This window comes from Nerophis ophidion, linkage group LG15 (genome assembly GCF_033978795.1).
Source record: "Nerophis ophidion isolate RoL-2023_Sa linkage group LG15, RoL_Noph_v1.0, whole genome shotgun sequence".
Lineage (NCBI taxonomy): Eukaryota > Metazoa > Chordata > Actinopteri > Syngnathiformes > Syngnathidae > Nerophis > Nerophis ophidion.
This window is the reverse complement of record NC_084625.1, coordinates 21,185,839-21,200,588: the sequence shown is the minus strand read 5'-3', so window position 1 is coordinate 21,200,588 and position 14,750 is coordinate 21,185,839. Positions and strand designations below refer to the sequence as shown.

At 39.0% G+C, this 14,750-nt stretch overlaps 1 protein-coding gene across 1 annotated transcript in view; it reads left to right on the top strand.

Annotated features, from left to right (window-relative positions):
- Positions 1-3,768: 3,768 nt before the first annotated feature.
- The window catches only part of smarcd3b (SWI/SNF related, matrix associated, actin dependent regulator of chromatin, subfamily d, member 3b), a 67,873-nt gene continuing 56,891 nt past the window's right edge, over positions 3,769-14,750 (top strand). Inside the window, exon 1 of the mRNA XM_061921743.1 lies at positions 3,769-4,054. Coding sequence (XP_061777727.1) covers positions 4,043-4,054 — 12 coding nt within the window. The 5' untranslated portion in view covers positions 3,769-4,042. The remainder of the gene's footprint in view (positions 4,055-14,750) is intronic.

Sequence of the window (14,750 nt, the reverse complement as noted above, 5' to 3'; positions counted from 1 at the left end):
GCATCAAGGTTAACAACAGTGTAACAATTCAATTCGATTCAAGAACTCCTTCATTCCGCACTCCATCCAGCTGTATAATCACTCGTCATACAGCAATAGATGATATCTGTGTATTACCTGACTGCTTCTATGTTAGCTACCTCTCTGTTTATAATGTATATTTTCTGCTGGATCTACTCTCTATTTTATGCTGTAGCTGTTACATATACTGTATTATTGTACATGGTAATTGTTATATATTGTATATATTATATAAAAATATAATATATCAGTATATATCATATACTGTATATATAATATGTAAATACTACATATGTTATATTTTATAATGCTACTACGGTACATTTTTTGTCTACTTTATACCTGCATTATCCTTTCCATCCTTACATTTTCCATCCTTTGAAACTGAGCTACTGTGTGGAACAATTTCCCTTGTAGATCATTAAAGTTTGTCCATGTCTAAGTCTAACTAGTTAGCTAGCTAATAACAATCTTGCTGAAGCTTTCCCTTCACACTTCTTATGGGTATCAGTTATTTTGTTGTAAACTAATTGTGTGCAAACTTAGAAGACAAATACTGATGAGCCTAATTTATACAATTTGACAGGAAAAAAGGTCTTCTTGTCTGAAGTTTGGCTGTCGTACCCCATGGAAGACTGGGTAGAGGAGCTTTGATCCTATGTTTACATTAAAGTTCCATACCACAATTTCATCATAAGTGTGACAAACATCCCTGTTCTCCCCTACTTGTTCATAAACAGGGGTCTCAAACTCACTTTACATGGGGGCCACTGGATGCAAAGTCTGGGTGAGGCTGGGCGGCAAGAAAATATTTCTTAAAAAATATATTTTGAAATGTCTTTGTTTTTATTTTCAACACAAAATAAAATCAAAATATAAATGAACAAAATGAGAATTGTGCACCGCAACTTTCTCTGTGGAATAAGACACGTCAGGGTGCCGAACTTGGGAGAGTGGCCGTGCCAGCAATCTGAGGGTTACTAGTTCAATCCCCACCTTCTACCATCCTAGTCACGTCCCTTGTGTCCTTGGGCAAGACACTTCACCCTTGCTCCTAATGGGTCCTGGTTAGCGCCTTGCATGGCAGCTCCCGCCATCAGTGTGTGAATGGGTGAATGTGGAAATACTGTCAAAGCGCTTTGGGCTCCTTAAAAAGGGGTAGAAAAGTGCTCTACAAGTACAACCATTTACCATTTTTACCATTTACCTGTGCTCAACAAAGAAATATTGCATCTCCCACTTTCCTGGAATTATCTTTGCTCATCACTAACCTTTCTCTTCACCGCAGGCTTTGAAAAAGACATGTTTGGGGTTGTGGAATATATTTGTATTTAGCCAACGCACGGAGAATAATGTTATTCCCCCAATGTGTGTCGTTTTGCTTTTCCTCCCTACAGCAACACGGCGTTCAGCGGATAATAGCGCAAAAAAGTGACGGCTCCCAGAGTGTTATCCGGCGTCATATAGAAATATATGTAGTGTTCATCGTGTGAGGCAATGCAAATTAAACAATTAAAAAAAAAATAGCAGTTTGAATTGGTCCAGGTTATCGGGGACCGTTATTACTGACGAACAGGTGTCGCATTGTGACTGCAGCCAGGCAGTAAGAAAACCCTTGTCTCCATGGCAACGTGTCTGTCGCTTTCACTCATTTGCCGCTTTTCCACTAACTTCTGCGAGGCAACCCAGAATGTTGAAAGAGCCCTTTTGGACCCAAATAACAAAAATTGTCTTTGTCTGGAGCCAACAAGAGGGGGGTGGGGGGGGCTCGCCATGGAGTTGACAGTTACAGTAGGACAACTAAGCCCCGAACGGGCTAACATCACAACTAACGTGTTCACGTCCGATTCGCCCAGCGACTCTCTGTCGGAGTATCAGCGCTGGGGTCCGGTGCACCACAGTTTTGTATTGTCTGTCCTTCGGCGGAGTGCTTCGGAAGCTACCGGGCCGTTCGTCACTCCAGCCCGGACTGTTAACAGCGGCGCCGGGGGAGGGAGCGAGCAAGAGAGAATCACACACAGTGACAGAGAGAGAGAGAGCGAGAGAGAGCAGGCGGGCGAGCGAGGGAGGGAAGGATAGAGGAAGAGCGTGTGTGGGTCTAGTGGAAAAGCGGCAAAACGTTTCTCTGCTTGCATAACGCAAGTGAGGTCAATGTTTGGCCCTCGAGAGCCATATACCACACCGTGATTGGTAGATTCCTTCAGCTCCACACACAACGCTCTCAAGCGCCATTCATATAAAACTTGCGGGCCGCGCTTACAATAAACTTTCATATTAAGGTGGGGGCCGCAAAATAACGTCTTGCGGGCTGCAATTGGCCCGTGTGTCTGAGGCCCCTGTTCATAAATGACCATGTGGTCCTTTCCACTATATTGTGCACTTGAAATCATAATCAAAACGTAAAAATAAAGTTGATGCTTTGAAAACTCCATCCATCCATCCATTTTCTACCGCTTATCCCGTTTGGGGTCACGAATGAAAAATCAAGTAGATTTCAGTAAATAGCTAATTGGGTGCTTTGAAAACTCATGATACTCTTTCCCAATTTACTATTGCAAAATAATTTCTATTGTGATAAACTGCCCTTTACTTTTAATATTTTTGCAATAGCAGAATTTGTGTACAGGACTGGATGGATGGATGGTAGGGGTGTGGGAAAAAATCGATTCGAATACGTTGTGCAATTTAGAATCGATTCTCATTTTGAAAAAATTAGATTTTATTTGTTGTTTTTTGTATTTTTTATCAATCCAACAAACCACTACACAGCAATACCATAACAATACAATCCAATTCCAAAACCAAACCTGACCCAGCAACACTCAGAACTGCAATAAACAGAGCAATTGAGAGGAGACACAAACACGACACAGAACAAACCAAAAGTAGTGAAACAAAAATAAATATTATCAACAACAGTATCAATATTAGTTATGATTTCAGCATACCAGTGATTAAAAATCCCTCATTGACATTATCATTAGACATTTATAAAAATAAAAATAAAAGAACAATAGTGTCACAGTGGCTTACACTTGCATCACATCTCATAAGCTTGACAACACACTGTCCAATATTTTCACAAAGATACAATAAGTTGTATTTTTGATTCGTTTAATAGTTAAAACAAATTTACATTATTGCAATCAGTTGATAAAACATTGTCCTTTACAATTATAACTTTTTTTTTATTTTCTTTTAACTACTACTCTGCTTGCACGTCAGCAGACTGGGGTAGATTCTGCTGAAATCGTATGTATTGAATGAATAGAGAATCGTTTTGAATCGGAAAAATATCGTTTTTGAATCGAGAATCGAATCGGGGAAAAAAATCGATATATTATCGAATCGTGACACCAAGAATCGATATTGAATCGAATCGTGGGCCACCCAAATATTCGCAGCCCTAATGGATGGTTTACCTAATGAAGGGATCTGTGTATTTGTAAGAACATTTTGTCTTCCATATAATATTGATTTTTAACGTTGCTGCTTCCTCCATGTGTGTGTACTGCAGATTTGCTTATCCCCTATGTGCCTTAAAAAAAAAACAAAAAAAAAACCCAAGTCGGTCTCTTTGTGTCTGCCATGTGAGAATTTAGGAGAAAAAATGCTGCACAGAAGTAAAGCTCCCTTCCAAGGATAATAATTTGACGACACTCCCTGCCTGTGGTCATTTTTCATCACATCCAACTCTCGTTGCTCGCAAACCGCGCATGCGCCCCCCGCTTCCCTTTTTTCCCCCAGCAGAGGCTTCACCAATCCGAGCTCTGGTTCACCATCCTCGGCCCCGGCGTCCCCAACAGGCCAGCGGCGGCGCTAACAAGTCTCCCTTCGCGGTGCATCCGATGGGGAAGTGAGCCTCGTCGGGCTTGGAAGTGTTTGACTGCCGAAAAGCCGTGAGGAAGTTGAGGTGGGACCTGACTGAACCGAAAGCGCCGACCCGAGCGACTCTCCACGGAGGCACACATCCGACACTTGGTGTTGTTGAGTCGGCTAAAAAAAATCACCCAGAGAGAGGATGGAGCGAAAGGTATGGAGCTACCTTGGCGTTTATTAGCACATCACCAGCGCATCCACCATGGAAACTATACTGCGTGTGTTATATTTGACGCTGTTTGTGCTATTTTTTTATTTGAATGCTTATTTTCAATGTAAGGTTGTTTTAGACATGGGGTTATTTCATGGAGGGGGGGCTATACAGTTGCCCCCCTCCACCCCCTCGGTGTGTCTGCATCATCACGCCGTGTACTTGGTGCACTTCACCCCGCCTCACCCACCTTCCTAGACACGCAGACACCAGCTTGTTAACCTTGACTGACGGGAAACAAGACACTTGAGACCCCACAAAGGGCAGCTGTAGCCCCGCATGGAGGGATGAGGCGTAGGGATGGCGAAGCATCCTGTGGGGCTTCTCCATCTTGCAGTCCCCCAAAAAGTTTCAGTTGGTTCATTTTACTCCCTGACAGCTTTATTAATTTTTATGTAAGAAACTGAAATGAAATTACATTAACAGTTATTGAAAGTTAATAAACAGTTGGCATTGCAAGAAATATACCGTATTTCCTTGAATTGCCGCCGGGGCGCTAATTCATTTAAAACCTCTTCTCACTCCTGCGCTTAACAAAGGCATGCAGTAAAAATTTGAGTGTGATGTAAGCTTGGACCTTAAAGGCCTACTGAAATTAGATTTTCTTATTTAAACGGGAATAGCAGGTCCATTCTATGTGTCACACTTAATCATTTTGCGATATTGCCATATTTTTGCTGAAAGGATTTAGTAGAGAACATCCACGATAAAGTTCGCAACTTTTGGTGCTCAGAGAAAAGCCCTGCCTCTACCGGAAGTCGCAGACGATGACGTCACATGTTGATGGCTCCTCACATATTCACATTGATTTTAATGGGAGCCTCCAACAAAAACAGCTATTTGGACCGAGAAAACGACAATTTCCCCATTAATTTGAGCGAGGATGAAAGATTCATGTTTGAGGATATTGATAGCGACGGACTAGAAAAGAAAAACAAAAAAGGAGGTAAAAAAAAACGCGATTGCATTGGGACGGATTCCGATGTTTTTAGACACATTTACTAGGATAATTCTGGGAAATCCCTTATTTTTCTGTTGTGTTGCTAGTGTTGTAGTGAGTTTAACAGTACCTGATAGTCGGAGGTGTACGTCCACGGCCGTGTGTCTTGACGCAGCTAGTGTCTCAGGGAAGTCGACGGCAGCTGTATGGGCGGCACAAGCTCAGCTGATATCCGGTAAGAAGCGACTTTTTACCACAATTTTCTCACCGAAACCTGCTGGTTGACATTCGGTCGGGATCCATGTTCGCTGTGATCCACAGTAAAGTTTCACCTCTGTGAATTTTAAACAAGGAATCACCGTGTGTTTGTGTGGTTAAAGGCTAAAGCTTCCCAACTCCATCTTTCTACTTTGACTTCTCCAATATTAATTGAACAAATTGCAAAAGATTCAGCAAAACAGTTCTCCAAAATACTGTGTAATTATGCCGTTAAAGCAGACGACTTTTAGCTGTGTGTGCGCGCAGCGCTCATATTCCCTAACAGTCCGTGACGTCAAGCGTACACGTCATCATTACGCGACGTTTTCAAGAAAAAACTCCCGGGAAATTTAAAATTGCAATTTAGTAAACTAAAAAAGCCGTATTGGCATGTGTTGCAATGTTAATATTTCATCATTGATATATAAACTATCAGACTGCGTGGTGGGTAGTAGTGGGTTTCAGTAGGCCTTTGAATCCTACTGAATAGCTCTTAATCTTCTTCCCTTTGTGCAATTTCAAATTACCGGTATTGAAATCAGCCTCCTCCATTTTGGAGATGATGACAGGGGAAGTGTCACTCGTAACGTTTAGAGTTTGACCAGGTGGTAATACTAAGCATGCGCTAATTATTTTGGGAAGCAAGTTTGACCTGGCAGTAATTCAAGGAAGGCGCATACTATATGCCCTGCGGCAATTCAAGGAAATACAGTATGCTGAATTGTGAGGATATAGTTAGCTACCTATAAAAAAAAAAAGTTAAAGTACCAATGATTGTCACACACAAAATAGGTGTGGTGAGATTATCCTCTGCATTTGACTCATCCCCTTGTTCACCCCCTGAGAGGTGAGGGGAGCAGTGAGCAGCAGCGGTAACCTTAGCGTAGTTAAGCTTCAGATATGGCATCTTTAGGTCTTATCAGTGTTATGTGTACTTTGTTCTATTTTGTAAAAACCTTAAAATGATACCAATGACATTTAAATGTGTAGAGAAAATTGATACAAGTGTACACATAATTGTAATCTTATTTTAGGTTAGCTTCAAATACGGCTTTAAAGTTTTTTAACTGGAATCCCTCAATAATAATACAATTGACGCATTTTAAATCTAAATAAATATGTTGCGTAGATAGATGTAATTGTGAAGATACAGTTAGCTATCTTAGTGTACTTGTTTCTAATTTATAAAATCCTTAAAATGATACTAATGACACATTATATGTGTAAAGAAAATTTTTAAAATTCTACACATAAATTTAATCTTGTTTTAGATTAGCTTCAAAGATGGCCTTAAAGTTTTTCAATTGGAATCTCTCAATAATAATACAATTGACACATTTTTAATCTGAATAAATATGTTGCGTCGATATATATTATTGTGAAGACACAGTTAGCTATCTTAGCGTACTTTAGATATTTAGATATTTGACAGTGTTACCTGTACTTGTTTCTAATTTATAAAAGCCTTAAAATGATACCAATGACACATTAAAATGTATAAAGAAAATGTTTAAAAGTCTCCACATACATTTAATATTATTTTAGATTAGCTTCAAAGATGGCCTTAAAATTTTGTAATTTGAATCTCAATAATAATACAATTGACACATTTTTAATCTAACGAAATATGTTGTGTAGATATATATATATATATATTATTGTGAAGATAGTTAGCTAGCTTAGCGTACTTTAGCTTTTTAGATATATGACAGGGTTACTTGTAATTGTTTGTAATTTATAAAGGCCTTCAAATCATGCACATTATAAGTCAAAGAGAATATTTATTCAAGTCTACACATATTTGAAGCTATTGTTTGTTGGCTATCTTGTTGTAGATTGGTCTCAAAGATGGCATTCGCTTGAAGTTATTGGCATTTGTACACGTTTTCTAAATTAGAATCCCTCAATAATTATACTATTGACACCATTTTATTGTAAAAATATATTGTATATATATATATATATATATATATATATATATATACACACACACACACACAGTATATACACTGTTTTATGACAATACAGTTAGCTAGTCTAGCTTCAAAGATGGCCCCCACATTTAGTTGTTGTTATATTTAAGTGTCTCATGTACTGTTTTTTGAATTATAATACCCTCAATAGTGATTCCATTGACACTTTATTGATTCAAAGAGAAGATAAAGACATTACCTATGTATTTGTACCTTGAAGACACAATTAGCGAGTTTAGCTTCCAAGCTGGCCTCCGCCTTGATCTGTTTACAGTTACACCAGAGTTATAGCAGAGATCCATTTTTATTCAGAGAGAATACACTTGAAATACTTTGATTGATTGAGACTTTTATTAGTATATTGCACAGTACACTACATATTCTGTAAAATTGACCACTAAATGGTAAGTTTTTTTAACTTGTTTAAGTCGGTGTCCACGTTAATCAATTTTTGGTAACAGCTAGGTTATTTTTTTATTTATGAATTTTAGGATAAAAAAATTATTAAATTCCCGCAAACGAGTAAAAACAAGTACTTGGATTAGAAGCTAGTGTGTGTTTTTTTTATTATTTTTTATAAACATTGACTGTTAGCTTAGCACTAACACTCAAAACTGGGCTTCCACAATGTGTGCTGATTGGTGAATAATAACTGTCTCAAGATTGTTAATTTTTTGGGGGGAAATTTTGTTTTATATCAGTTTCATGCTAAATGCTGATGCAGTCAGCTATTTAGCTCATCTTAATTACTGGGAACAGAAAACAAAAGAATAAGTCCGAGCAGCGGGCCGTTTTTCCGTGAATGCAAGCAAACTAGCTTCCGTTGGTTATAAAATTGAAGTTCACATGAAACGCTGTAGATTATGCTACTCAACACACACACAAAGAGATGCTTCTTTTAAGCACATATCGACCTTTAGCGTCTTATATTCCTCTTCTCATTTGATTCATTTAGTGTTTGAAGTGCTGTGTTGGCTCGGCTTGCAGCACGAGGTCGCTCCTGTCTGAATGTGTGTGTGCGTGTTCCCCCCATCAAATTATTTACTGGTCGGTGAAACCTGGAGGTGCTTGAGAGGCCACTTGTTTTGTAATAACTAACTGCGGCTACATGGGAGTGCATTGCAAATTTAATAGGCCTTGCACAGCTCAGGCCTCCTCCTCCTCGGGTTTCCTCTACACTTGGACTGTTGAGTTCAAGATCATTGTGGGACTCGGCTGCAAAAAAGCTCTTTGTAGTTGAATGTTGTTTAGCAGACATTTCAACAAATGATCAGGAATACATTTTGGAGAGGAGAAATACCTTCCCCTATAATTGATTTCAAGCATAAAAATCGAACAACAAAGAGGCTTGTTAGTATGCGAGGTAGCGTCAGAGCTTTTTAAGGGAACACTGCGGGATTTTTCTCCAAGTTGGGGCGTTTAGGCTTTTTGCATGCCATTTTTCCTGCACCTGTACAAGTGTGGCTTGTTGGTTAGTTGTGTAGTTCAATAATAGGTCACACAAATTTTAAAACATGCAGCCTGGCCTTTGTGTTTGGGATAAAAATGGACAATGGGGCACTTCCCGCAGTTGCTGGGAAGGAATGTGAACCTGCTCAATGGCTGCTTTGTTGCCGTGGAAACAAACAAGCTTGCAGGAAAACTTAATTGATTCGGACAAAGCAGTCGTTCAAAAAAACGATATACAGTAGATCCTATTCGAGCAATGCAGCTCATAGAGGCCAAAATACATGCACAGTTTGTGTGTTGCAATAAAAGCCTCCTCAAATTAAAACATTTTTTAAAGCTTCATTTTTGCTTTCTTTTTGTAGCTACACTCCGTTCCAAAGCAGAGAAATATCTGTCATAACCCCCCACCCCACTTCAACTGTCATTTTCACAGTCAGATTATAGATTTTTAAGGGATTTAAATAGAACGCTTTGTAACCTAATTACACACGACTCCCTCTTTTCCCCACCAGCACATTACAGAAGTATTTCTATGCTCTTCAACACAACGATCAAACCTGAAGAGATTGTTTTTAGTTGATTTTGTAAAAGTTGCAGGTCACCTAGCAGTCTGCAGTTGACCTATTTACAGTATGTGGTGCTGCAGAGCGCTGCAGCAATTCTGCAGTGTATTCAATATATGATCATTAATATGAGCAGTTCAACACTGTCTTTACAGTAATTGATGCTTTAGAACACGTGTCCAAACCAAAAATTAAAAAATGCGGGTGGCCACTTCAATACATTTTGCACAACAGCAAGCTAATGTAGGTCAACGATGCTAAGCTATCTGAATAAAACAAACTGAATGATATATCTCATTCATAATGAATGTATGCTCATTTTAGACTATGACGAAGGCCAATAAAAAAACAAGTTGAGGGCCAGAAATCCCTGCTTTAGAACATGTGACACTGCAGTTGAAATTGCCCCGGTTTTCGTATACCATTTCGGTTATCGTACAGTCAAACTCAGAGTCTTAAATACAACATGAAAACGTTCAAATGTATCAGGAATTCATTAACTCTGGAGGCAGCTCAAACTTATTTTAATGCAATGATTATGTCTCGTTTTTATTATTGTATAACACATTGGTCGCAGGCAAGCAAAATGACACTGAGGCCATTGGAAACTTTGCACAAACAATCACTCAAATTGCTTGACCGAAAACCACAACACCACCATCAATCAATCAATCAATGTTTACTTATATAGCCCTAAATCACTAGTGTCTCAAAGGGCTGCACAAACCACTACGACATCCTCGGTAGGCCCACATAAGGGCAAGGAAAACTCACACCCAGTGGGACGTCGGTGACAATGATGACTATGAGAACCTTGGAGAGGAGGAAAGCAATGGATGTTGAGCGGGTCTAACATGATACTGTGAAAGTTCAATCCATAATGGATCCAACACAGTCGCAAGAGTCCAGTCCAAAGCGGATCCAACACAGCAGCGAGAGTCACGTTCACAGCGGAGCCAGCAGGAAAACATCCCAAGCGGAGGCGGATCAGCAGCGCAGAGATGTCCCCATCCGATACACAGGCGAGCAGTACATGGCCATCACTGTTTAGTTCTCCAAAAATATAAATTGTTAAATTTAGCTAACATTCAAAGATTGGCATCAATACAAATGGCCCATCGAATCCTAAATAACACTGCACCAGCGCCACTTAAGCACTTTGTCCAGTTTACATCTGCTGTGACAACTAGAAACACACGAGCCTCCACCAGGGGGCAGTGTAGCATACTCAGATGTAAAACATCTTTTGCACACTCAGCCTTTTCATATAAAGCCATAAGGGAATGGAACGACCTCACAACAAACTTGAAAAGTCTTAACAGATTACTTTTCATTCACAATTGAAGTTAAAAAGTGGCTTTGGAGCAATCAAAGCTGCTCACACGGTCACTAAGGTGGGCACTGTGTTTGACAAATCACCTTGTGCATAACAAAGTAGTTTATTTGCCCGCAAATCATTCCACGGAATGGAGTGCCCAAACAAAGAATCCCACGCGTTAGTGAATCAGTATCTGTATCAGTACTTTGATAAAGAAGGTGAGAAACATTGCATTTTAGAGAGAATACATAGAAAAGTACAAAGGTGGTGTACACTCACCGTCTTTGCCAACAAGTGCATAAGCCAAAGTGATGTTAAATGTTCATTTGTCCATTTCATTTGTCATTTGTATGTATTTTGTACTGCTTTCTGCATATAAACTGTAATTATTTTCTACAAATGTGCTTTGTGGTAATATTTTTGGGCGTCGGCAATAGGTAATTTGAGAAAATTTGGAGAAATTTCTTGTTTTTGTACGGTTCGGTATTTGTCAGACCTTTTGGAACAAATAAGTAGGTACTACTATATCCCTCTTTCAAATATGTGAAATAAAGGACCCTATTTGTGCGCTAAAGTAAAAAAAAAAGTACAATTTAGCAGATTCTGGCTGCGCAGCATTCTCCCCCTCGACTTAGGTCTGTCACTGCACACTTTCATCCAAGATGTGCACTGTTTGTGGAGCAAACCTTGAATGTTGGTGTTCCCGGTCAAATCAGGTGTGCTCGTATTTTCCCATCGACATAAGTATTTTTGCCCTAAGCGCTTTTGAGGCTGCAATAAGTGCAGCGCCCCCCCGAAGGTGAAACACTATATTGCACTTGAAGTTTGGATGCAGTGTACACTGGGGCTGGGCGATATGGACGAAAAAATATATCTATATATTTTTACTTAAACTCGATATTGGATATATATCTCGGTATATTTTTCGGTGAAAGTATACATATAAATCTATTAATTTTTGAGTGAGATTTACTGATATTGAACTTAAAGACAACTCTACTGTAATCAGTCAGTGGCACTTTTATTAACCCAGTTTGTCAATATGGTTATTGACAGCACATTAAAGAAACTGTTTAAGTAGCACAGAATTACATAACATGAATAAAATAGAAAAATGTTCTTTCTACGTAAACTAAATAACATAGCTGTGCAAATAACACAAAATGTATCAAACCCAGATAAAAAATAAATTTACAGGCAGGCACTTTTTAATTCCCAGTCGACTATGTAATGGACTGTCACACGTGTACGTTTCTGGTCAGCGCCAAGTAAGTGACTTTACTTATTTGTGCGGCTATGATCTTCCTCACTTCAGCATACATTTTTGGCAGCATTTCTCATGCCAAATATGCCCGGCTCGGCAACTCGAGAACAGTTTTGATTTGGGCTTACATGGTAAACATCTCAAATAAATGTTTTATCCAGACACATACATTTTTCCAAATGTGGCCAAGTAGACACATTGTGGGTTTCCTGGACGTCGTCTACGTCGCTAAAACTAAAATCTAAAGAAAAGAATACCTCTGCCATCTTCCACTAGTTTTTTTCACATACAAATCACCCACTTGAATGTTCCATCTTTCTTTTCTACGACTCTCTCGTCGTCATTTGGCATGTCAGTTGTGATTTCCCTTCCTGGTACCATGACCCGCCCTGTCTTGCCTCTCATTGGCCTGTCCTTAATGTTTTGCCATAATCTCAACCAATCGTGACTCATCATAGTAAACAACCAACCAATCATGGATGTTCTTACGTCTTAGAAGGAAGAAGGAGAGGGGTTTAGTAGCGAGTGGGAAGCAAGGGAGAACAAGTAACACAACAAATAAGCGATGTTTGGTCATTTTAACGTGAAAAAAATTATATCGATATTATGTTATTTTCTTAATTCATATCTTTTGTTTAAAAATATAACTATATATCTAACAAACTAAATACATTACAGAGCCCACAACACATAATAAAAGAGATTCTCAAAAAGCTACCCGGTCTATTCTGATTGCTTCCAATGAAACACCTGGAAACATCCATTAAGATGAGGATAAAAGAACAATAAGACAACAAATTTTTACTATCAAAAATCAAAATGCACAAGGTCTGCTTGAGTGGAAGAGAAGAAGAGTGCGATCGCAGCGGAAGGAGACCGCGCAAATCGTCCGTGTTTGAACATTCTAGGACCTACGAACGGTCAATACATTAAATTTTATCTTGACCGTGAGGCTATCATTAAACCATGTGACTTTTAATAGAAAATACATAGGCAATGTAGCATCTATTTGTTGATTTGATTGATTATTACCCCCTTGCAAGCAGACCCACATAAACAAAAAGACACACAAATAGTTGTCTAAGTCAATTTTGATGCATCACGACTTCACTAAAGCAGAAGTCTTAACATCACACAGGGTGGCTATGATAACAACTCACATACACATGACAAGTGCTGCTTGGATTGCTTACATAATTTTTAAATTTCAAGTATATACATGGCTTTCAAAGACATTCAGAAATGTACGGAAAACTCCATGTTGAATTATTTTCACACAGACAGAAAAGGTATTGTTGCAGATTCTGCCTAATTAGTAACAAGCCCGCCTTCATTCTAGACTTAAGCATTTCTCCTCGCTTTACGTGGGGTGGGCGTGTCTAAAGGCTGGTTGGGAGAATATGATAAAGAAAAAGGTGCGTAACTTAAACCGCGTATGAAAACACTGAGAATAGGGCCCTATTGGAATTAGTGTAAAGTAACTAGCAGCATTTTTTTGTTATAAAATTGTCATTAAATATGTTATTATAGGAAAATATTACATTACTATATTGTAAAATTAGTACTTTAATATTTAATAGAATATATTAATTTATTAATATAAAAACAAATCATTTGCAGTAAATTACCTTTGTGATATACATGTAAAATTGTGGCCGTCTACAATGGCGTTCATTCATATGTGAACAGTACATGGTGTTCAGCCTCCATGTTGTGGTCTTGCCCTCGTTCTGTCGACACGCTCGCCCGTCCCATGTGCACCAAGTGATGCTGAAAGGATTGCACAGTGCATTGACTGCCAGGTTGATTTTTCATCTTGTAGAATTATATATCAAGTCTGACTGTTATTTTTAGCATGTGTGAACTGTGAACCCGGTGACCACCACCTAAACATAGCTCATTAGTTTCCGCTGGTGTACAGATTATGTTGTTGCCATGGCTGCACCAAACAGGAAATGCCCTGGAGCAGGTGAGCAGCTCTTTATTGTGCCTGCCTATTTCTTAGTTCGGTTTGAGGCTTTGTCCTAAACGAATCCGAAGTCGGGTCTTAACTCCTTTACATACCTAAAGTGTCTTCTTTGTCCAAACGGGTGCAGTATTGTGTATTGGGCTTACCCTTTTATACTGCTTTGTTCAGACTTTTGATGGCGGTTCTTTTACAGCGCGACCAACCATCAACCAACCTTCAAGCAGCTTGAGGCAGGTTTTGTGTGGCGCTCTTAAAACTGAAAAAGAAAGAGGCCCAGCAGTGGCTAAAGCCCAAATTTTTCCTCTCCAACCCCCCTTAAGTGCTCCCCTACTGTCTGGCAAAGGCACCATAAGGAAGTCTTCAATGCATACTCTTTGGTTCCCTCTTGCGGCTGATTGAGGAAGTGTGCCAAAAAGTGACTGGAGATCATCTATAACAAATGTTGACAGTAGAAAATGTTCATTGAAGGTTACAAAAGTATGTATATTCTAACATTGTGTCTTTATTATAGTGGGTTGCAGGGGTTTCCAACTGGTAGTTACTAAAATGATCAGATGATATTTGCTCAAATGTTACATTTGTAGAACTGCTGTACTCAATTCAGATATTATGACTATACCTCTAACAAAAAATGATTACCAACATTTTGTTAATGTTCTGGAAAAACACACCTATTCCCTTTAGGGTAAAATGAGCTAAGATAATAAATGACTTGGCCATTTTAATTGTGTAAAATATATTTCTCAGAAGAAAAAAAAACATATTTTCAACAGCTCCCTCTGTTGGTCATCCATGATCTTACTGCTGCTACCCCCTGTTTTCTTTTACACACTACCTAGTAGGACATTAGCATTTGGTCAGACTACTGACTGGCTTTGGAGAGGGAGTCAGTGGGGGTCCGCTAA